The 23,858-nt window shown below is 50.8% G+C and overlaps 1 protein-coding gene across 2 annotated transcripts in view; it reads left to right on the forward strand.

Moving 5' to 3' along the window:
* The first annotated feature begins 466 nt into the window (after window positions 1-466).
* ACSS2 (acyl-CoA synthetase short chain family member 2) overlaps window positions 467-23,858 on the forward strand; it is a 31,089-nt gene continuing 7,697 nt past the window's right edge. Inside the window, exons 1-9 of one of the 2 annotated variants that reach the window (XM_027693829.1) lie at window positions 467-615; window positions 923-1,118; window positions 17,430-17,521; window positions 18,010-18,113; window positions 18,386-18,458; window positions 19,226-19,301; window positions 20,177-20,291; window positions 21,825-21,863; window positions 23,571-23,708. In XM_027693829.1, coding sequence (XP_027549630.1) covers window positions 492-615; window positions 923-1,118; window positions 17,430-17,521; window positions 18,010-18,113; window positions 18,386-18,458; window positions 19,226-19,301; window positions 20,177-20,291; window positions 21,825-21,863; window positions 23,571-23,708 — 957 coding nt within the window. In that variant the 5' untranslated portion in view covers window positions 467-491. The remainder of the gene's footprint in view (window positions 616-922; window positions 1,119-17,429; window positions 17,522-18,009; window positions 18,114-18,385; window positions 18,459-19,225; window positions 19,302-20,176; window positions 20,292-21,824; window positions 21,864-23,570; window positions 23,709-23,858) is intronic. The other variant, XM_027693830.1, reaches the window with a different exon arrangement.

Below are 23,858 nucleotides of genomic sequence, written 5' to 3' on the forward strand. Positions count from 1 at the left end.
TGGCAGAGGAACACCACTGCCACAGCGAACACGGCTGATGGGGGCACACGGCTGACAGAAGGGACACGGCTGCCAAGGGGGACACGGCATTTAGGGGGCTCACGGCTGTGGGGTGCCATGGCTGCCGGGGGGACACCACTGACACAAGGGGCTCTACTGAGAACGGGGACACGGCGTTGGGGGGTCTCACGGCTGTGGGGTGCCATGGCTGCCGGGGGGCCGGCACTGACACAGGGGGATAGCACTGAGAAGGGACAGCACCGACAGGGGTACACGGCCGCAGGGTGCCATGTCCCCTCCCCGCAGCGCCTCACGGCTGCCTCACAGCCGCCGGGCCCAGCGGGCAGGCCCTGACTCTGGCGCTGCGGGGCGGTGCCGCCGCGCTCCCCGCCGTGAGGGCGGGCCGTGCCCGCCGTGCCCGCCCCCGGCTCGGCGCGGCGGAGCGGAGCGGGCTGGGCGGCCCCCGCCCGGCAGAGCCCCGGCGCCCCGCCATGGTGCAGCCCGGGGAGCAGGCCCGGCTGTACCGGCCGCGGCCCGAGCTGCTGCCCGCGGCCCACGTCCCCTCCTTGCCCCACTACCAGCGCCTCTACCAGCGCTCCGTGGAGGAGCCGCACGGTGAGCGGGGCCGGGCGGCAGCGGGACGGCCGCTCCCTGGGCCCTCCCGGGGCTGCCCGCGGGGCTTGGGGGTGTGTGGGGACCGCGGGGAGCCCCCCACGACTGAGGTGTTCAGAGGGTGCTCCTCGTGTCCGCAGAAGTGTCATCTGCCTCGTCCCTCCCCGTTTCTCCTCATCCCTGTTTCCCTTCATCATTGTTTTCTTCATCCCTGTTTCCCCTCATCCCTGTCTGTTTCTCCTCATCCCTGTCTGTTTCTCCTCATCCCTGTTTCTCCCTCACGAGCTGTGGCCTCCGCCTGCCTTTGCAGAGTTTTGGGGTGACATCGCTAAGGAGTTCTACTGGAAGAGCCAGCACACGGGACCCTTCCTGAAGTACAACTTCGACGTGACCAAGGGGAAGATCTTCGTGGAGTGGATGAAAGGGGCGACCACCAACATCTGCTACAACCTCCTGGACAGAAATGTCAATGAGAAGAAGCTCGGGGACAAAGTCGCGTTTTACTGGTGAGTTTCTGGGTTTGTTGTGGTGTGGAAGGTGTGGAAATACCACGCGAAAGGGGACAAACAGTGTCAGTTTCTGCTGAGGTGAATGAGAGGCTGAGAACCTGAGAGGCTTTAACCTTTAGGTGGGTACAGCAAGTGTTTGCTTCCAGTGTCCTTGGGAAGAGCTGTGCCGTGGAGCTTCTCTGCCCTTCCTGGGATGCATTGGAGTGCCCGGCATAGCAGCTGACTTCCAGCTCTGCCTTTGCAGTTGTACCTGCTGAGAGCTCAGAGCAGTCAGAGATGGGAGTGAGACGGGTGCTACAGCTCCCTGGTGAAGGAGGTAGATGTGGATAGAGACCTGGGGTGAGGAACAGCTAATATCTGACAGCTAAAAGCTCATAAACCCCATATCTCCCGTGGTTTTGTTTTGTGGGTCTGGCAAGCTTCCACTCCTGTGGCGGAAATGTTCCCCAAATACCTGAGCTTATATATTGATTCATTGTACTTAAACATGGTAACACTGGTGCTTTCAGAGAGACTGGCTTATCTACCTTTGGGAAGAAAAGTTACTTCCAGCCCTATCTCAAGTATGTTTGTATTTTTTACCAGAGTAGTTACTAGTGTTAAAATCTATGTGAAACCTCATTTTCATGTTGATGCAAAGTAGGTTTCGCTGGCGATGTCTGAGCTCCAGAATTAACAATCCCTGCTGAACTAGCTCAGCTGGCACCTCAGCTGTGTCCCCAAAAACAGCCATGCCTGGCTCTCCTGTGCATTTTGCTGTTTCCCTTGAAACAGTATTTATGCTGCATGGATATGAGTGTATGTGGCAGTGCAGAAGCACAATTAAATGTACCCTGTGTTAGGGATGCACTCGTGGGGATATGGGGAGTCCCTTCAGCAGAGCAGCTGGAGAAGTCTTACCGTCATTGCAATAAAAATGTCAGATTCTCTAAGTGATTTGTGCAGTTGAAGGTTTCCCTTGGTGTAAAAGTGACAGGAGCTACCCTGTTGCAGAAAAGGACATGGGTAGCTCTGGCTGTGGCTGTAAAATTGGGCTCACACTGGAGCTTCTATCCATAGCACTCCTGCCTCAGTAGAGGAATTACATGCACAGCCTAGCAAATAATCACTTTGATAAGGCACAGGTGCAATGTTGAAAGTGTTTATACTTCCCTGCTAGTTAAATACATTCTCAGACTCGCTCAGATGCAAAATGACTGTGGGTTCTGAATGAAAACTGTGTAAACTCATTCAGGTAAAGGTGTGCCAGCAAACAGAGCCATTTGGCAGCCAGTGCTGGGCTTTATGGAGGGACTGGGTACCTTCTTCTTGCCCATAAATCTTTGGGTGACAGTGAGGCAGCAGCCTACAGCTTTAATTTGGGCTTGGTGGAGATTTTTCTTAGTTATTCTGGCAGCCTGTGTGTGGGTATTTATGGTGCTGAGCAAAACTTGGAGTGGGTATGAAAATGGTGGGTGACTGTCAGTTGTGGTGTTCATAGTGCTGAAAAATAAGGTCTCTCCTCCTCCTCAGCAGACGGTTTTCCCTGATTGTTTTGGGATAAACTTTCCTAGCATGGTTCTGTCACAAGTGACCTGGCACCGCTGTGTGGAACTGGGAGTGTTGTGTCAGGTGGGAATGCTGGTGGGAGGGATGGAAGAGGCACACTGGACATGACATAGGTGGTACTGACCTGCAGACCTGTGGCACTGAGGACTTGAGGAAGTGGGGCTGAGGGCTGTCTCTCATAAAATTACTCCTCTCTGGGCACGTGCTTTTCTTCAAAACAAAACAATAATTAATTGCTCTCATCTTGTCCTCTGACATTTTGTGTTTAACATTCTGGAATGAGCCTGGCTCCCTAAAGCACTTGAGGTTTGTCGTGCTGTATGAAAGATCAAAAGAGAAATTAAAGCCTCTGAAAGCCAAATAGGTTTTTTTATTTTTGAATACCTGAGCTTCTAAGAAGTCTGCAGCCTGCTAAGTGGGAAAATGTGCTGACCTTGTACCGAGGTACGGGTGACTGCCCACCTCTGGGAGCTCTGAAAAGATACAGGACCATGGTCTCTGCTTTCAGAGAGGAGAAATTAGGGAAAAGGTGAATAATGTATCAGGCATTGCTGAGTGTCTCTGAGAAGTGATGTGTGCTGACAAAACTCAGCTGCTGACTGGCTGTCTCCAGCCTTGCATAGATTGGAAGGAGCCAGCAGTTCATTTGCGTTTCTTATGGCCAAGCTGCTCTGGAGGTTCCTGCACCACCAGCAGTCCAGGACTGCCCAAATTGGCTCCACTCAGGGGGTCTAATCCCAAGCCACATGGAGTTGCATTTTCAGCACAAAGGGCAGTACAAGGGATTGCTTCATGCACCAGAATTTGTACATAGGTGACGTTTGCTGTCGTGGTGGTGTCCTCATGGTGCTGTTAGGAGGACTGTGTAGTTCAAAATGCCCATCCTGAGTTGCAGGAAACACTTGGCCTGTTTCACTCTGGTCTCTCACACTGCTCACGAACGTTACAAGTATTTCTCTTTCTGCTGCTTTTGATTCCTCTTTCTCTGCTTGGTATTGCTGATGTGGCCTAAAAAAAGGAACAGAAGCTCCAGGAAATGCTTCTGATAAAGTGCTGCTCTCAAAAGTGAAATGTCTTTCACAATTGTGTGGAAAGGCTGAGGTCAGTCACAGTGGTTACTATGGAGGTGGGTACCTGTGGTGACATCTGTGGGACTCGCAGGTGAAACGCACACTGGACAAACTGCTGGGACACTGAGGGGACTTGCAGCAGTGCTGAGGACTTTGTCATGGGTGGTTAATTAGGGCAGGAGCACAGTATTCCTGCAGTGTGCTGTAGACATGCCCACGGCACCGGGGCAGCCCTTAGTTCTGTGCTGAAGTGTCTGTCAGTGATCTCAGCTAAACTTCAGCCTGGGCAGCTGTGGAGGTAAAAGTATAACCAGGTGGGAATTCGAAAAGAACAGCACCCATTGCAAAACTCTCTCTAATTAGACCCCGGGGTGTGAAGGCACTTGGATGCAGCCTGCTCTGTGCATAACCTGTGCCTCTGGTTCTCAAACCAGTCACTCCAGCTGCAGTGCTGGTGGTGCTTGGTGGGACCAGGGGACAGGGGCAGGAGGTGCAGCTTTACACAGTGTTTTTGGGGTCCCTGTAGCCAAGGTGTGGGGGCTTAGCAGGGGGCTGCTGGCTTCTGCCTGCTCTGGGAGAGTGTATTAATTTTCTACTTTCTTAATATTGACATATGATATAACACACCTAGAGAGGAGCAATAAAGATAATAAAGGCTGCCAGAGCTCTCTGGAGCTTTGTTTAAACAAGAGAATAACTGCATTATTCACTTGTTCCCTAGAACAAGCAGGACATGCAAATATAAGATGAGAAGGTGTGGTTTGTTTGGTTTTGGTTTCTTTATTTTATTTTATTTTAAAATATAATAGAGGATTTATGGGCTTGTAGTTCTGAGGTATCTTCCAATAAAATTTTCTGCATGGAAAAAACCACACAACTATAGAGCATTTTTAAAAAAACAAAAAGAAAAACAACCAAATCAAGCCACACATCTGTCAGATGCGCAGAGGCTGTGGCTGAGGATGCTGCTGTTAATATCCAGCCTTTTAAAGTGCTTAATTGTAGCCAGTTTCTCCGTGTTGCACTTGGCTCTGCTGCTCCCACTGGCTTCAGGGCTTTGGAGTGTCCCATGTCAAACTGACTCTTCGTTTCTTTGGTAACTTCCTGAATGACTTGTTATACTTCCAGTGATGAAGCCTCTTTCAACACTCTTCTGGTGGTGAAAGCACATCCCTAAATCACACAGTTTGTTTAAAGAACAAAATTCACCACTGGGAAGGTTTTTACTGATCCATGCTTGCAGGCCTGTGCCTGGTTTAGTTCATGCTCACAGCAGTACCCAGGCTCAGCACAGCTCCTTTCCTGATGGGGGTTTCCATGGGAAAAGGGGTGACCCCCTCAGCATCCTCAGAAATCCGTGTCATCTCCCCACTGTGTGTGCTGAGTGATAGATTAGTGAGTTTGGAAGCATTTCTGGACAGTACAATGCTCTGCTTCTGGAAATCAAGGAGATCAGGTGCACCTGAAGTAGGTAAGAAATTACACTGAATGTATTAGTGTTTTATTGAGCTGTAAATCTTGTACCCGCTTCAAGGGCAATGACAGTTGTAGTTGCCATGCCAGAAAATGTAACTCTGTTCTCTCTTTGTGAAATCTGCCAGCCTGGGAGGGGGTTACAAAACTGGCTGCATGTGCCTGAATGCTCCAGAAAGCATTTCTCATCCCTCCAAATGAGAACATCTCTGACTGAGCTGTGTGGGTAGTGCAGGAGTGGGAGTGGTGGGAGCATCAACTGAAACACAGGATTGAAACGTGGAGTAAAGGGAGTAGTGTAGTAGCTCAGACACGTCCAAGTCATGTGCTTTCCTGACTTCTTTGGGATTCTTCCTCTCCTGGTTCTGGGACAGTCACCAAGCAGTGTGGTTAGTGCTGTGGCAGTAGTGCAAGCAGCTGCTGTGTTTGGATACTCATATATATATAAGTGCAAATTGGGACAGGAGGGACTCATAGCTCATCCTCAGGTGGAGCTCCCTGGCATTTCTCCATAGGTGGATGGAGCCTCCAGCTGTGGGCTGTTGGCTGTTTGGAGCAAGGCCATGCTGGGCTGAAAATTAACCAGTTCCAAGTAACTGCTCTGATTGTCCTCCTGTGGGTTTGGTTGCAGATGAGATATGAAGACAGTGCTGCCTCAGGGCAGCGTGGTGATGTCTGCTTAAAGCTTTGGAGGTTCTTGGTTTGGCCTGAGAGGCTGGAAAACACAGGGATCATGGGCTGAAACTTGTTTCCAAGGTCTGTGGGTGTGTGCACCGAGACCTGGGATCTGCTGGTTGTCTCCTGTCATATCTTGAGGTTCTTTATTCCCAAGTGCTTTTGTTAATGACTTGTACTCATGTGCTCCGTCCTCTCCATTACTAGAGAAATCTGTAAGGTAGTTCCCAGGTGAGGGATGAACTAAACATGTGAGAGCAGCAAAGTACCCCCTTCAGGCAGGCCCTGTCCTGTGGGTTTCCCATGTCTGGGGTGTGCTTTCCTGGATGCTCTGAGTCAGGGGGTTGAGCACTGTGGTACTCAGGCAGTTGGCATGCACGGAGTCACTGGAAATGGTTTTCCCATTCCAGGGGCTGACTCAGAAGCAGAACTTGACTCATCCATGTCAGCTACACTTGCTGTTTTTCAGGGAGATGCTGGGAAGGGTGATTAGTTTGACATTTTGGGGATCCCAAGCCCTGTTACTGCTCTGCAGAGCCTTTTCCATCACAGGATGCAGGGCAGGAGCAGGAAGGTGGCAAGTTCTCCCAGCCTTGTGCTGTTCTGCTCTGCAGTGCAACAAGGGCAAGGGGCAGGTGTGAAAGGTTGGTGACCACTTGATTACATGGTGCCTGTGGTTTCCCAAGGTTTTGCCCATTCAGAAACACCCCTGGACTTGTGCCTCCATGGGAGGGTGTTCTGTATTACTCAAGATTTTCTTTGGAAGTAGCTTTTACTGAGCTCAAATAACCCATAATCCTGCTCCTGTAGACAGAATGGGACCTTTCTCCTCTGTTAAGTCAAATCTGTTAAGAAAGAAGGCACTCAGGCAGCACTTGTGTGGTTACTCCGTGGCAAAGCAGTGAGGAGAGGGGTTGTTTAAGCCCTCCAGCTTGGGAGAGCAGCTCAGCTGCCTTGATTCAGGGGAGCAGCTTTCCTTTGGGTTTTGTTGGATCTGTTTGTTCCCAGCCTTTGTGCTCGGAAACCTTTGGTAGCTGCTGCTGGCAGGGATACAGCATCCATCTATATAAATACGAGGGAGTATCCAGGAAGTATTTGACCAGATAAACAAGTGGGATGTCCGTAAGTGCCCAGGATTAGATGGCATGTGCCGCAGAGGAGGGCAGGAACTTGGATGTGGAATTGCAGAGCTGCTGGCCAGGGTGTGCTGGTGGTGTTTGCAAAGGGCTGCCGTGCCAAGGGCTGGGAGGTTGCCAGCCCCCTCTTTGCTCAGAGAGAGCAATGAAGGGGGTCCTGGGAAACAGTAGATCTGACTTGCATCCCTAGTGGAACAGGGTCAGTGTGTGCATGGAGCAGTGCAGGCTGCTGGGAGGGGTGGTGGGGCTGCTGGGAGAGGTGGTTGAGCACGGGGCAGGCGGCTCCAAGCACATGGATACGGCTGTTTTCCTTCTGGAGGTTTCCCACAAAAGCTTGTTCAAGAAAGTAACTTAACTGTGGATGGAAGAACAGTGTTTTTATGGAGCTGGTTTACCCTTGCCCTTTGCTTCCTCACTTTTAGGGGTCACTTTTCAGGACCAGCAGCGGGTCCCCCAAGGACAGCGTTGAAACCAAACTGCTGATGGGGGCTCATGTGCCCTCCAGAAACAGCATCTCCTGCTGCTGGTCCTGGAGACAAAACACCAGGTGCTGGTTCTGCCCCAACATGACATTTTGGTTTAGTCTGAGAGGCTCTTGGCTGAGCTGCTGTGAACACCCCAGTGCTGAAGTGCAGTGCTGAGGCTTAAATGACACCCATGGCATCTTTTATGTTCTTGTTTAATACTTTGTCCTCATGCTGCTCATTGCTCTGAGAGAGGGTCTTGCTCTGGTGATTCAGCACGAGGGATTTAATAATTTTTCATAAGTTTCTGCTTACACCCCTACCCAAAATTGTTGGTTTATACCCTTGTCCAAAGCTGCATTTCTGCACAGCTCTGGGTGTGTGTAGCACAATAACTGTCTGGGGTCATTAGTGAGGAGGGTGTGTGCACAGACAATTGCACCTGGATTTTCGCATGTCTGTGAAACTTTTATCTTATTGTGCTGGCAGGTATTACAGGGAACTTGATATGTTTTAAGAATACTTGGTTACTGTTGGGAGGGGCACCACAGTTGTACAGTGATGGCATATTGCAGATATTGGCAGCAGAGTTGAAGCTTGGGGTGGATAAATGGAGTTCCTGGACAAAGGGGATGGTGAACTCCTGTACAGATTCAGGACATGGAAGATCAGAGCCTTCAGTTTGCTTACTGGACTGGAAAACCTGATTATTTTAGCTGTGTGAATGTCTTGTGTGTTCTTCCCTGGCACCCTGGTGTGAACGGAGCTGCAATGGACAAGGCTCAGGCTCCATGTGGGTGCTCCAAGTAGGGGATGAATTGATCAGGCTTTGCCAAAAGAAGTGTGAGTGGCGCTTGTTCCAAGCGTGGCATCTTTCCTGTGGGTAGTTGCCTTGGCTGTGCCTGGTGGGCTCTCTGTGCCCAAAGCTCTTGGGCTGTAATACCCATTGTGAAACCACAAGACCTCTTGCCTCCCCCCAGCCCAGGGAGCTCGGGCCTGTTGGAGCAGGTTTCAGTTCTCTGCTTGCATTTCTGCACATCACTTGTTGTCAGTGTCGAAATGTGGTGTGATAGGAAATCGTGAGCCCTGGCAGTTGGCCATGAATTCAAAGCTCATCATTTTCTTAGGTGTCACCTCCCTTCTTTAGGGGAATCCCTCAAGGAAATAGAGGGCCTTCCTGGTTGCTTTTTCACACCCAGCTACCTGATAGCCCAGAGAAGCTGTGGCTGCCCCATCTCTGGAAGTGTCCAAGGCCAGGTTGGACAGGGCTTGGAGCAACCTGGGCTAGTGGAAGGTGTCCCTGCCCATGGAACCAGATGGTTTTTAAAGTCTCTTCCAACCCAAACCATTCATTCTGTGATAGTGAAGCATGTTTTCCGTTCCTGTTGCTGCTGACCGTCTTCTTAGAGATGTTCTTTAGATGACAGTCCAGCAGGTGACATCTGGTCATCACCTGTAGAGGTTTATGAGGCATGAAGGTGAAATGCCCACCATAAAATCTGATTAAAAGTTTAAATTTCCTCTCATGACCCTCGTGGATATTGTTTGAGCCTCCAGTGAAATCAACTTGCCTGGCTTTCCGTGTTTCTAGAAGGTCTTCAAAATTTGGCAGGATGCTCCATGCAGAGCTGCAGTTATTTGCCAGAATGGGGCATTTCCCAGCTACAGGTAACTTGTTGATTATTTTACTTATAGAAAAAGCTTCACCCAGGATCTGTAAATTGTTCCATGGCCCAAGTGTAAATTGTTTAAACAGGGAATCAGCTGGAAATAAGCTCTCCTCCTGTTGGACTGGTAAAAATAGTCCTTGCTCCTCTGAAAATCTTACTGCTGGTAAACATCTAAAATGTTTCCTCTTGTGTCAAACTCACATTTTTCCACGGCATTCCATGGGTTTGGCTTGCAGGGTTCAAGTGCTGGCTTAGGGCAGCCAAATTCAGTGATGTTACTGCATGAGTCTTGCACATGACCTCTGTTGCAATGCTGTGTAATCATTCTGTTTCCAAAAAAAATAATTAAAGTCGCTTAAAAAAAAACTTTCCTCTACATAAAATAGGCAAAAAGCTGGCATTTTTCTTCTGTGGCTGTTCTCTTGTGCTGTAAAATAACATCAGAAAGTAAGAACATGATTAGAGTTAATGCATATCCCCTTGACTGGATGGTTCCTTTAGAGATGTCTGAGCACCCTGCTGCCTAAAGAAAGGGGCTTGAAGTAGATTTTAGGGCATAGCCTGTCATGAGTGGGAAAATTGGAGGGAATTCTGGCAGATCAGTAAATAAAGGACTGATTTTGGAGCAGTGTCCACCTCCAGCCGGTCTCTGTGCTGGAGGATCGCTCAGGGTATGGCAAAGTGAACAGTGGTTGGGCTGCACAAGATAAATATTATTTCTCTAGATGCTTCTGGTATTTGTTCAGGTTCTGAAATCTGCAAATAGAGACAGTAGCTGAGAATGTATTTAATGAGAAGGAAGGACAGAAAGATGGATGTGGTTTTCCTATGGGACACTAGCAACCATGCAGGGTGTTGGGTGTTTGCTTTGTAGGCTGTGTTTCCACATGGCTATTTTTGAAGGTGATTAGAAGACTGATTCCTTGATCAAAGAGCTGATGGTGGCCCAGTGTCCCTGTAGAAATAAGCTCTGTTTTAGCTGTTTTGTAAAATACAGGCACAGTAATGCCTGTGTTGAGCTGGGGCTGGACTTAGTGCATCATGCTCTGCAGAGCATAGAGCTCCTGATTGCCAGCCTGGTTTGGGTTCTTTATGGCCATAGGAACCTATTCATCCCAGGTACATGGTCAACTTTAGGTTGTGATGGTTTGGCTCAGAGATGGATTTGAAGAAGAGCCTTGTTAGGCCCTACCTATGTGTATGGGGGGCACTGGAGGGGAAAATTATCGAGTGGTTTTAATGCAGTTCTCAGATTTAACCGTGTGGTTTTAGGAGGAGATGCTGTTAAGTTGGCCAGATTTTTCTTTTTCCTGGGATTTCTGTTCCCAGATTTACTCAACAGTGTTCTGTCATTGCTGCCAAATATTTCTGAACTCACTGGGGAAACCTTTTCACCAGCCCCTCCCAAGCTGCACTGTTGTTACACCACTTCTTCTTTCATGATCCTTACCATGATGCAACGGGATTCAAGTGTGGCTACAGGGATGGTAGAGCCTGAGCTTTCTGGTAAACCTGCTGCTCAAAATGCCTCTCAGCCTTCCCAGAACTGCTTTGGGAAATCCCTGCTGTGCATTACTGTGGTGGGAGATGGGTGACATTAAGCTTGGGCAGGGCTGGGCTGGGTGCCCTGTTATTATGAAATGTTCTCACGAAGGTTTTTTGCAAACCTGGAGCCAGAGGTGCAGACCTGCTGCAGACCCGTCTGCTTGGGCAGTCTGTTCAGGAGTATTTCCACACTGAACAATCCATGCAAATACCAGCATTTTTTTCTGATGAAGTGGTGTCTTTTTCTGATTATCTTGCACAGCTGGTCCCCCCAAACTCCACATTTCACCATAATCTGTTTTTTCAAGGACAGATTTTAAAAGTGTCTCTACTCAAGTAGAGACACAGCGTTCCTGTGTCAAATGGGCATAAGCAAGGCTGGGGTGGAGAGGGAAATCCTATTTTTATCAGTTTGGGCTGCTGTTGTTCCCAAAGGACCAGGCTGTCTCCAGGCAGACCCTTTGCAGGCTGCAGGTTTGGGGACTGTCCTGAACACAGGAGGTGTGTGAGCAGCTGGCGCTGGGCAGGCGCCAGAAGGGCCCGGGGCTCCCGCTGCCCACGGGGCACACACGTGAGCCCATTCCACACATGGCAGGAGCTTGGCTGGGCCCAGCTCTCCCTGGCATTTTGGCTGCTCTAATTCTGGACGTGGAATGAATCAGGGAGCCATGAGCCCATCTGGCTGCCCCCAGTGACCTTGCACGTGAGGAGCTGTCACTGCAGCAGGAAAATTCCTTCCTTTACCTTGTACCCTGCTCTGGGGAGAGGCTGCTCCTGGAGCAGGAGCTAGAGATCATGCTGTCTCCATCCCATGCCTCTCATGCAGCGCTTGGTCCCGTGCTCAGGAAGGATTTTGGGCTCTGAGCTTGTTTTAGTTTAGATGGCAACAGAGAGGTCCTAGGGCAGACATTCTCACTGTCCCCATCTCTGCCCTGCTGGAGTCTCTCTGTGGTTCTCCACTGTGCAAATTCTTCCTGTGGTGTTGCATCATTTCCTGTTGCTTCTTTGCCTCTTCCAGAACCTTTCTCAAACCAGGAATCCAGGTTTTCTTAAGGAAAGGAATCCATGTTTTCCAGTAGGTAAAACGTGGAACCTTTTTCCTGCATTAAGCAGAGTTGCCCTCTGGGCTGCCATCGCCTCCCTGCCAGTTGGGGAGTGAAACCTGGTGGCTTTGAGGTGATTTGCTGTTCTCTGAAACTTTACCTTCCAGGTGCCCCACACTGCAGCTGTGCTTGGTCACCTTGGGTTAATGCTTTTATTTAATCAGAGAGTCATGGAATGGTTTGGCTTGGAGGGACCTGAAAAAGCCATCTTGTTTCACCCCCTGCCGTGGGCAGGGACACCTTCCACTAGACCAGGTTGCTCAAAGTCCCACCCAACCAGGTGGGACACTGGAACACTTCCAGGAAGTGGCAACCTGTGCCAGGGCCTCCCCACCCTCACAGGGAAGAATTTCCTCCTAATATCCAATCTAAATCTACTCTCTTTCTGTTGAAGCCACTCCTGCTTGACCTCTCGCTACATGCCCTTGTAAAAAGAGAATGATGTGCCACAGGAGTTTAGAGGAGAAGCTTAAATGATCTGCAGCCCCTTTGGTCCTCAGTGGGAGCATTTCCAGGGGTCAGAAAGGCTTTGGCTTTGTCCATAGTTTGCTTTGGTCTGTGATTTTTCTGTTTCTGACTGTGTGGATCTGCAGATGGTCTGGCAGATTTTGAAAACTTCTAACACTTCACTTGCTTGCCTTCATTTCATCCTTCTCCTCTACACCATCATCTCTTTGTAGTGTTATAACCCTTGTAAACCACAATTATCATCAGCAATTACCTTGAAAACCGTAATTCCCACTGATGCAATCTGCGCTTCCTGATGCTCCATGCAAATGCAGAGGGAAGCAGTAGTCATCTGTTACTCAAACAGGTTATGCAAATAATTTTTCTTTGGAAATCTGGTGAAAAGGAAAAACCAAACAGCATTGCTGATTTCGTTTTTGGGCCAGCTTTGCTTGGTCCATTTGGCTGCTCTGGGCAGTGTGTGTCCCTTTGGCCCCTGAGCTGTAGCAGGTTAAGAAATCCCTGCCCCTCACTACTGCTTGTCATCCTACAGCTGAGATGGGCTCAGCTTTCTTGGTTATGTGATGAGTGGTTGAAGCAGACCAGTGCTTGGAAAGTCCTGTAGTCAGCCCTGATGCTTGGCAGAGCGTGGTAACTTCTCAACCTCCTTTGGTGCAGACATCCAGGAGGACATCTGGCACAGCTTCCCTCTCCCGCACTGCTGCTCCTCAGCCCTGACTGCTCCACAGGCTCAGTGCTTGAGCTAATGGGGCTCTAAGAAACACTTGCCTGCTCCTACAGACCACTTCCCTACTCCACAGGGTGTGTACAGCACTAAATCATTTGCTAACCTGTGTGATTTGCTACCTTGGCACCAAGTGAAACAGCTCTGGGGCTCTGCATCTCCAGGGTCAAACTCCCAGCTGAGCAGGCAGTCTGAGCCCCCATGGAGGTGACAAGTGTTCAGATTCTCCACCTGGTGTTTTCCTGCTCCCCTGCCTGGGGTGGTTTCTCCATGGGGTCATTCTTTGCTCAGACAGTGGCAGGGCCACTGGAGGCCTGTGCAGTGGGGCTTGTGTGTGTCATGGTGCCTGTTCTGAAGTGGGGTGCCCCTTATTTTAACTGCTGGCAGAAGGGAGTGGTATGATAAGAGCTGTGCAGAGCCTTTCCTATGTTGACAGGGATCTATTTTGTGCAGAGCTGGGCCCTGCTGTCCTGCACACCTTGGTGGTGGTGGGCCCCGATGCCCTTGGGCTGCCTGGCCCTGGCAGTGAATGTCTGCAAGCAGCTAGAAAACTGTCCTCTTTGCATGAAACCCACCTTTTCCAACAAATCAGGATTTCTAGGAGAAGGCCTGCCTTGGAAGGTCCCCAGTTGTGCATTTGAGTGTTTAGTTTAAAGGACTTGCGTTTACTTAGTTGGTGGGTGGTTCAGTGGAGACCGCAGAATCCTAGAATAGTTTGGGTTGGAGATCATCCAGTTCCACCCCCTGCCATGGGCAGAGACACCTTCCACTCTCCCAGTCCTACCCAACCAGGCCTTGAACACTTCCAGAGATGGGGCAGCCACAGCTCCTCTGGGAATTCCATTCTAGCCCCTCATGACCCTCACAGGGAAGAATTTCTTCCATATATATATTCCATCTGGCCAAAAAGTGCCTTTCTCCAGCTAAGCATGCACACAACACACAGCATGTAAAACACAGGCTTCTCAAGTGCTAAAAAACTCAGATGCTTTCCTGCTGTGACCCAGATGATACTGTAAAATTTTGAATTACAGTTGCTAAATGTAGGACTGGGTTGGAGGAAACTCAGACTGTGTTTCACTGTGAATTTCATCTGATGGTGTATCTGGGAAGTTTGGGAAGCTGAGAATTGGGTTTTCCTTTCAGAAGAAGCCTTGCTGTCGGAGCAGAGATCACACATGAGCGATCACAGCAGTGCTGCTGCCAACTATTTTCACCAGCAGTTCTTAAAAAAAGGTTATATTTGGAGGATGTTGGATTCTGTGAGGTCAGAACTGCACGCTGTGGGTGTGGAGGTGAGCTCTGCAGTAATGCTTTCAGAAGAATGAGGTTTTTTATTATATTTTGATTTCTTTTTCAATTTAATTTGGAGAAGTGAATCTTTTTAAGAGGCTGGGGACTGACAGCTCTTTCTCATGTCCAGTGGGTGCTGCAGGGAAGATGCTGCTGGGAGAACGTCGATGCCAGGAATTTACAGGCTCTTGTACTTGGTAGCGTGTGAGTGGACATTGCTTTAAATTCCCTGCCTAAAATCCATAATTCTCTGGGCTTTTGTCCCCAGAGCAGAGGGGACAGCACAGTCTGAGTGCTGCTGTAGCCCAGTGAGTGTAGCTGTGGGCACTCCAGACTATTTTCAGACATGGAGAGACTTAAAGCAATTGCCTGCTCTGGAAAGACTGCTCCAGGCCTTGACTGTGGATGCAGTGAAAGGAGGTGTTTTGTCCTGTAGAAACAAGGGCATGACTTGTTTCCCATTAAGCACAAGATCATCTTAAAATCCGAAGCCTGAGGTTTCCCCTGCTGGTGTTTGCGGAGCTCTTTTGCAGTCACGCGAATGAACGGGAATGACTTCTGAAAGCCCCCTGAAAATCCTTGCAGAAGTTTTAACTTTTGTCTGACTTTGCTCTGCACTTCTGTGTGCAGGCTTTGAGGACAGGCCTGGGCTTGTTCCATGGCCTGAATTTCCCTCCCCAAGCCCAATGAAGAAGGACTTGATTTCTTGAGATGCGCTTCTTGTACCTCACACAAGGTCCGTGTCCCTTGGGGGTGCTGTGTGTGAGGGGCAGCACAGCTCTGCCCAGAGGGATCTGCAGGGCTGCTCACCTGAGAACCCGCAGTTTGGGTGACCTGGCTGCCCACAAATAGCACCCAGGGCTGTGGGCTGCCTACCTACCTTTCATGGGAAGCCTTCCAGATGGGACAGCCTGTGCTGATCTTTCCTCCTGGCGTGGTTCTCTCTTAGTAAAGGCTGTAATTAGATCCTTTGCTGCAGCTGAGCACAGGAAAAGGGACATCCCTCCTCCCTGCCCTGTTCTGTTGGGCCCACAATGCCCAGCAGACCCCAGTGCAGAGATCTTCAGGTGAGAGATCAGTGGGCTGAGACGCTCCAGTGTGTAATTGGAAGCATTGTATTGTCTTTAAGAGCCATTCCATAGCAAGGCTCATGGCTGAGGGCAGAGCTGCTGCACCCAAGCAGGTTTGCACAGCACCAGCCTTGATGTTGCTGGACCTGCAGTGTAGAAAACCAAACGTGGATGGTGAGGGAAGGCACCCAGCGTGCAGCCACACACAGCAGAAGCAGATGCTCTTCCTCTGAGCCAGATCAGTAACAGCTGCTCAGCCCAGCACTGAAATCAGCTCTTGGATCTTTGACTTCAAGTAATAAAATCAAAAGGGAAACACTCTTGATTTCCTGGTTTCTCTTTCCTAGCTGAGAGTTCTGCTGTAAGGGACTTTGTCCAATGGTTTCACATCTCATTTAGCTCAGAGTCATGCTCATGGCTGTGATGGGGAAAGGAGAGGGAACTGCTGGATTACAGAATTGAGCCTGCTCTGGGCACTGGTTCGTGTTACCACGCTTTGCTTTTTCTTTGTGCTCTTGTGTCTCTCCTCTTTGCACTTAGAAGGGGTCAAACTTGCATGAAGGATCAAGCAGGGAATCACCCTTCCCTTCTGGTGGGAAGATTCCCTGTCCAGTGTCAGTGCAGGTATCCATGGTCCCAATTGCTGCAGAGCTGCAGGAAGCCAGGAATGTAACAGGGTATCAGGAGGGATAAGTGTGTAAGCATCAGATCCATGAGTAGCTTTCGAATGGGATGATCCAAGTGTAACCACCAGTTCTGAAGCCCCTGTTCTATGTGGGGCAGGAGGAGCAGAGCTCCTGTCAGCAGGGCTTTCCCAACTCTTGTCTTGTTTCCACCATGTCTGCCATTGGAGCACGTAGTCAGTACTGTGCTGGCACAGAAGGGCACAGAATTACAGAGAAACGAGGGTGTTACTTTATGCATTTCTTCACCCCAGAAACCTTCCTGCCCTCTGTGTTGCTGGGGGAAGTGGTTTTCACTAGAATTCAGTATGTGTTTTTGGTATGCTCTGACGTGTTGGAGGGTGAGGTTTCTGTCTGGGACTCAGATGGAGCCTGGCTCCAGTCCTAAGGGAGCACACGGCACAGAGGTGCTTCCTGGCTTCTCCCCAGCACCAGTGTTGCTTTTCATTTGGCTGCACATCCTCGAGGGGACACTTTTCCAGGGAGACTTGCAGCTGAGGGTGATGTGATAGCCCTATTCTTCCATTAGGTCATTAGTGGCCATTAGTGTTTCTATTCTGACTGCCTTGGGGAGACCTGGGAAAGTGTCTGACTGCTTCCTGGGTGTGGGAAACCACTGCTTCTCCGAGTGTGAGGTCATATCAGATTCTTAAGTCATCTCCTGATGCACTGGGAGTGCCACCTCATTTGCATGGCTGAAGCCTTGTGTCCCATTAATATTAGCTGGTTTTCATTTTGGTACCAAACTGTTTCCCTGGGGATATAACATTCCAATCCCATCTCCAGGTGCAGCCCTTGGCTCTTCTTCCCACCACTGTTTTTAATGGCCTTGTCCCACTGAACCATCACTGGGCTGCAGGAGCCTGGAGCTGGTTCATGGAAGACCACAGGGAGAATGAGGCAGAGCAGGCACTGAACAAACAGACAGGGGTGTATTTATATATGACCTTGGAAAATAAGACAGCCCTTGGCATCCCATCCCAGTCCCTCAGATGTCAGGTATTTTGGGGGCTGGGTGTTATTTCTGAAGCACTGGTCCATGTTTCATGCAGACATGTCCACAGAGGAGTGAGAAGGCCGTGCCATAAATCCCACAGTGCCCTTGAGCTCTTAGCTTTGCTTCTCTTGGACCCCTCTTGCCTCTCTGAAAGTGCCACATATTTCCATTTCACACATTCAATTGCTTCCAGTAGTGATCTATACAGGGATGGGGACTTTGGACTAAATTTTCCTGCCATTGGAGAACTTTAGTCCAAAAGTAGATTTCTGGGACTTGGTTACTCTGTGCTCGGAAGGGCAGGTGAGGACATACATGTTGTCCAAAGTGGTTCTCAGTGTCACTCTTCCCTTGTAATGTGCAATAACAAATATTCCCTGTTTTTCCAGGGAAGGGAATGAACCTGGGGATTCTACGAAGATCACCTACTGTGAGCTGCTGCACAAAGTCTGTCAGTTCGCCAACGTCCTCCGCAGCCAAGGTACGGGTGAAGCAACAGGAGCAGTGGGTACTGGGAAGGCATTTGACCAGGAGTTTGGAGATCGGGTTCCCTTTTTGATTAGTTGCCAGTCTGTTGAGTAATTCTCATCAGTTTGCTCTGCAGTGCAATGCAGCTCTGGCTCTATTGGTGAAAACGGATCAATGCTGGTCATGTCAGCTGTACAAGGAAGAAATCCATGCTCACAACTTCCTGCTCTGGGCTTTTCCAACAAGCAGTGGGCACTGGTTACTTTCCTGCTTCCTTCAAGGAGGCAGATGAGAAACATGGAGCATTCATTGCCGTCATCTCTCAAGAGCCATAGGGCTTGAAAGGCAAAACCTGAGGCTGGTGCAGCTCTAACTCCAGCTGGACTTTCATTGTGTGGATATAAATGTGGAATTAAAATCAAGAATTTCTCTCTACATCCTGTTCTTCTGACATGTGATGTGTTCATTTTGACAAATGCCATGTTCATTTTCCCTCTGTAGGTGTGAAAAAAGGAGACCGGATTTCCATCTACATGCCAATGATCCTGGAGCTGGTCATAGCCATGCTTGCCTGTGCCAGGATTGGAGCTCTGCACTCTGTTGTGGTAGGAACAAGCTCTTGGTGCTGAGCTCTGGGGGGGAGCAGCTCTTGTTTCTGGGAGAGGAGCTAAAAAGATGAGTTTGATCCACGAGATGAATGGAAACTAAATTAAAATGCTGCTGTGTCCTTGCATTAAATGTGGAATGAGCTCCTTTAGCTTTCTCCATCAGCACCTGGTGGGATTGTTTGCCTTGGGTGAACTGCACAGCAGCTGTTGGGTTCTTGGGGTGGGTTTTTGGTGTGTCCTTGCTGACCTTGCTGTGTGATCTCTGGCAGTTTGCAGGTTTCTCCGCAGACTCTCTTTGCGAGCGGATCCTCGACTGTGGTTGTTCTCTCCTCATCACGGCAGGTAAAACAGGCATCTGTGCATCTTCATCGCTGTTCCCTGTCTGAAAGGGCTTTATTTAAAAGCCAGTTGCACTTGGAAATGGAAAAGGCGGGGCAGTGCCTCAGCTGAGCCTCTCAGGGTGAATTACTGCTTCCCATTCTGAACACCCAGTGAAGCCTCTGAACAGCCCTCCCAGTTGGTCCTGTAAAGCCTGATGTCACCAGCTGCTAATAACTTGTTTCCAAACACTCCTCCTCCATGCTCCTCCTCAAAAGCAGCCAGATGTTTGCAACATGTATCATGAGGCAATCCTAATATAAAAAATTCCCACCCTTCCCGATGTTAAGGACGTTTCTACTCCAACTCCCAGCCTCGTAAAGCAAGGGATCAAGAATGTGGCAGTGGTTGCAAGTAAGGCCACAGCATTTCCCCAGCTGTTTTTTGCAGCAGTGCAAAAAATAGTGGTTTTATTAATTTCCATGGCATGGAAAGGACCCATGAAACTGCAATCCGTGTTCTGGCTGTGTTGGATTATTTCCCACAGAATATTCCCAAGATATTTGTCGGGTCAAACTGGGACCTCTCCCAGGGAAGGAATTTCACTGTTTCTTTTGGCGTCTGTTTCTCTGGGCTAAAAGGGTGCGTTGGGAAAGCTTTCCCAGCAGCTGCCTGTCAGCTTTCCTTCCCTCCAGTGCAGGAGCTCTGCTCTGCCCTCCTGAAACTGCTCGTTGTTCCAGCTGTTCCCTTGGCTGGGAAGCCTCTCTGATGTTTTCCTCACCACTTTGCAGATGCTTTTTATCGAGGGGACAAACTGGTCAACCTGAAGCAGATTGCAGATGAAGCCATCCGGAAATGCAAAGACAAGTAAGTTTGGATCCCCTTGTAAGAAAGGCATTGCTGCTGGAATCTGCTCCTGCACAAATGGAAGTGGAAGTTTTCAGGTTCAGACACAAACTGTCATCGGATGTTAGGGAAATGATCACGGTGAAATGACTTTGGTGAGCTCACAGACACAGCATCTGAGACTGAATGTGGGTTTGTGTGTTAGATCAGACATGAAAATTCAGGGCAGATAGTCTGCATGTTAGAAATTCAAACTCTTTGAAAGCCTTTAAAACTCTAAAACTTGAAAATGTAAGTTTATATGTCTGTAAAAGGTTCTTGGGAGGACAGAAGTGATCTTGAAGCTGGGAATTAATTAGTGGAGGCTGTGTTGATGCCCTGACAGGGCTGAAGGGAAATAAGATCATTCTGTCAGTATTTTGCAGGCTGTGTTGGCCCTCATAAGGGGACAAACACCCACTCTTTTCCTTGAGGCTTTGAAAGCCTTTCCTCCCTCTGAATCAGGCAGTTGGTCATGCCTGGGGATGGGAGCAGCCTCCTGATACCTCCTGGGTGCTGTGGGAGGTCATCTTCATGGTCACAGGCAAGCAAATTGGGATTTATAAGGAATTTCCCCAGCAGTGGCCTGGGAGAAGGACTTGTGGGATCCCCACTTTCTCCACAGGAATCACACCCAAGGAATCCCCACTGAGCTTTGCACAGACCATTCCTATTCTCTGAGCTCTGTTTCTGTGGCTGGTGTCCTTGGAATTCTATGGAGTTTGCATGGCAGCACGTGCTGTAGCTCAGCAAAAGCAGCTCCAGGCCCCTGCTCTGCTCCAGTGCTGCCTGTGAATCCCAGGAAGGGCCGGCTCAGCCCCTGAACAGCCTGATCTCACAGCTCCTGCCTTTTCCAGGGGATCCCCTTTGAAAAAGTGCATCGTGGTGAAGCACCTGGGGAGGGAAGAGGTGGCGGTGGATGGGACCTGCAGCAAGTCTCCCCCTCTCAAGAGGCTGTGTCAGGATGTACAGGTACGTTCCTGGGGGGATGAGAGGGGAAGTTGGATTGCTGTGGGCCTGACCGAGCAAATAAATTGGTGCAAAACCACTGCAGTGATTCCCTGGATGCTCCTGTTCTGACTCCTGTCCTTGTTTCCTCCCCTCCTTCCTGTCATTGCGTTGTGAGTGGTCTGAAAAATGGTTCCTTTGCCTTACCAAGGTCTTCTCCCTGCTGCTTCCTTTAACACAAGCTGCCAGCCTGCAGGACCCCTGGGCACAGGGGTACATCCTCCAAAGGACAAGGACAAGATGCCTGTTTTCCTCTGCCCAGTAAAGGACTTTTCCTTCCCAGCCCTGTATCTGTCTCCCCTTTTGTGCAAAGACCAGGTGCTGTCCTGCACTGGAGCTGTGACAGTGGAAGCAGGAGAGGGAGAACCAGGAGGTCTATGCTCATGGTGTGGGTTCAGCAGAGCCCCTGCCATGACAGCAGTCCTGCTCTGAGGGCAGTGCAGTGTGTGCAGGGCACAGTGACTGTGTCAGCTCTGGGGCTGGGGCTTGCCCTTGACACTGAAACCAGGTGGAAGCATGTGGGCCAGAGGAATGTGGGAAGATGAGGGTGGAAGGAGGGGTGGTGGTGTGGAGCTGTGGCTGCCTACTGAGCTCCTGAGCCTGCCCAGCACCCACCTGCTGCCTTTACCTGCTTCCAAGGCAGGTTGTTTTCAGCTCCCTCACAGCTCTTGTCTTGCAATGGTCTCTTCTATCCATTTGTGTTTGGTGATTATTTGCACTGAGTTATCTCCAGGCTGCTGGCTCAGAAATGGGTTGTATTTGGGGGTGTATTTGAGCTTTGGGTTCTGCTTTCAGAAGGGATGGTCTGTGCACATCCCTGGAAGAAGGAAGTCCGGCAGATTCTCTGTCTTTGAGTTAGTTTTCCTTGTTCAGCTGTGTTAATTTTATTGGAGTGTTGCTTGGTGTTTGCCAGCCTGGCTGTGTGCCTTGGCCTCCTCTGCTCCTTCTCCTGTGAGGACAGGGTAGATGTGAAGGAATGGAAAATCTGGACCAGACCAGCCTTCCTGTGTGAGGTTTCCCTGGTTGGGTGGTGGCAGGGAAGCCTGTCCCTGTGCTGATTCCTGTAGGTGAGTTGAGGTTCTTGTGCAGAATGTCCCAGGAGAGACTGAAGGAGGTTCTCTTACCCTTTGGCTCCTGCTGCTCTACTTGTTCAGGCACTTTCTTAAATATTATTTCCCTTGTGGATGCATCTTTACCACATCCTTGGCTTGTGTAAGGATACTGGATGCTGGCTCTGTGCCTCTGTTCCCAGCTGTGCAGGGGATGGTCTCGGGGACCTGCCCTGGAGGCAGCAGGTACCCAGGGAAAGTGGTGGAAGCAGGCAGGCTTTTGCTCTAGAGGGCATCTCCTGGCCTGGCCCTGGATCTGAGCGTTTTCCAGCCTGCCAGGATGGTTTCCCAGCATGCAGGCCTGTGGGCTCCCAGCTCCCTGCCTGCAAAGCCTGGTGTGGATCCTCCGCTTCCCGTCTTTCACTCCCTCTTTGTGGATTTTTAACAGGAAAAAAAGACTGAGAGTTCACAGAGACTCCATCCCAAGGTATTTACACACAGCGCTGCCTTCCTCTTTTTGGCACCTCCCCTCTGCTTCCCCTCCAGCTCCCCACCTCCCTAACTGCTCCGGCTGCACGGCCACACGTGCCTTCCTAACCTGGGATAGCAGGTGCATGTTAGTGACAGATCCCACCCGCTGCTTGCTGGAGCTGCCCACGGTGTGGGGGTGAATGCAGTGCCACCAACTGCTGCCAGGAACAAATCCACGTCCAGAACCCCCCAGGGGCAGGTCAGGAGCCGAGGGGGGAATGCAGAGCCACTGGGATGCACTGTCGGGGTGAGGGTGGAGGACACTCTGCCTTTCAAAAGCAGCTCTTGGAATGCACTTTGGGGTGAGCCTGGCAGGGATCACCTGCAGCTTCCTGGCCACAGGCAGCAAGCCTGGAGCTCCAGAGCCAGCGTGTGGGCTCTGCCTGCCTCATCCAAGGAGCCCTGGCCTCAGGACCCCAGAGCAGGCAGGCAGTGGCAGGCCTGGCCTCAGGGGCTGTGCCGTGGGTCTGACCTCCTTGTGGGGCAGAGGAAGCTGAGTGCTCCTCTCCCTGAAGGAGAAGTGGAAGAGGCAACTGTTGGATGGGCTGGTGTGAGCCTGCCTTGGGCTCGTTTACCTGGTGCCTTGCTGGTGGGACAGACTTGTGGAAACACTTCCCCAGGTAAAGGCAGGAGCCCTGGGGATCCGTGAAAGCTTTCCAGGTGGGCTCAGTTGTGCCAAGCTGTCGAGCAACTGGTGTCCCTGCACCACGTGTGCAGGAGCTGCGTGCTGGGCTGTGGGGACCCAGTGCCTAAATGGCACATGAACATCTTTAGGGCTGCAGAGAGACCCCGTGGCTGCTCTTTGTGCCTCTGTGCACCCAGCTGAGGGAGCTGTTGGAGCTCCAACTCTGCAAGGAGGGCATGTGCAGGTACCTGCCCTCGCAGAGATGTGGGAAGTGGAGGCCTGAGCTCAGGCTGGGGAGTGTTGCCTGCTCAGTTGCCCCCCAGGCTGCTCTGAGGAAAGGTGAGAAGGCCAGGGAGAGTTAAGTCTTGCCCTGAACTGTGCCACCCTGCAGAGGTGGGCAGGCAGCACAACCCTCGGGGTGACCTCTGCCCGTCAACCACAAGCACTGGTGGCTCTGTCACCTTCAGGCAGCCAGTGCTGGGTGGCTCTGCACTGGAGCAGTCGCTTCTTATCAGGGTAATTACCTTAAAATGCAGAGAACAGGCTTTTTTGGGTCTGCAGGGCCAGGCAGTGTGAGCCCACTGTGTCCCCATTTGTCTCGGGCCGAGCTGCTGTGGGGGTCCCTGCAGGGTGAGTGGGACAGGTGGCTGTGTGGCTGTGCTTGCTGCTTTGCTGTGGGGCTGGGGCAGCCCCAGAGGGCAGGAGGAGCCTGGTTTTGGGGAGAGCCCAGAGCAGCTGCTGCTGCAGGGCCTCTCCTGGTGCTGCTGCTGCCCAGAGGGATCCGTCGCCATGACCTGTGGTTTGGACACTCTGCTTCAGGTCTTGCAGCCAGACCGTGTTTAAAGGTTTTCCTCATGGCTGTGGGCTGAGAAAAGGAGCTTCTGGAGTGGGACTGTGGCCTTGATGCATGGTTTGCATCAGGCTGTGCTGTGAACATCCCTCTCGACGGCCCACGAGCAGGGCAAGGTTGGGGCTGCACTCCTTGTCCTCCTCTCTTGCTTTTGGGCCAGCATGTTTCTAATCTCCTGCTTTCCTCAGACCCCCTGGGACCCAGCCGTGGACATGTGGTGGCACGAGCTGATGGGCAGTGCCAGCACCGAGTGTGAGCCTGAGTGGTGCGATGCCGAGGACGAGCTCTTCATCCTCTACACGAGCGGCTCCACTGGAAAACCCAAGGTGTGTTCCCAGCTCCCTGCCACGGGACAGGCTGGACCACAATAACACCTCATGTGGGAAAATGGTGAGGGTCATGGTGGGAGGCCCCAGTAGGAAGAGGAGCCACAGATGTCTTGGGAAAGAGGCTGTGCTGGTCATTCCTGCTCAGCT

This window comes from Neopelma chrysocephalum, unplaced genomic scaffold (genome assembly GCF_003984885.1).
Source record: "Neopelma chrysocephalum unplaced genomic scaffold, ASM398488v2 Primary Assembly neopelma1_94, whole genome shotgun sequence".
NCBI classification, from domain to species: domain Eukaryota; kingdom Metazoa; phylum Chordata; class Aves; order Passeriformes; family Pipridae; genus Neopelma; species Neopelma chrysocephalum.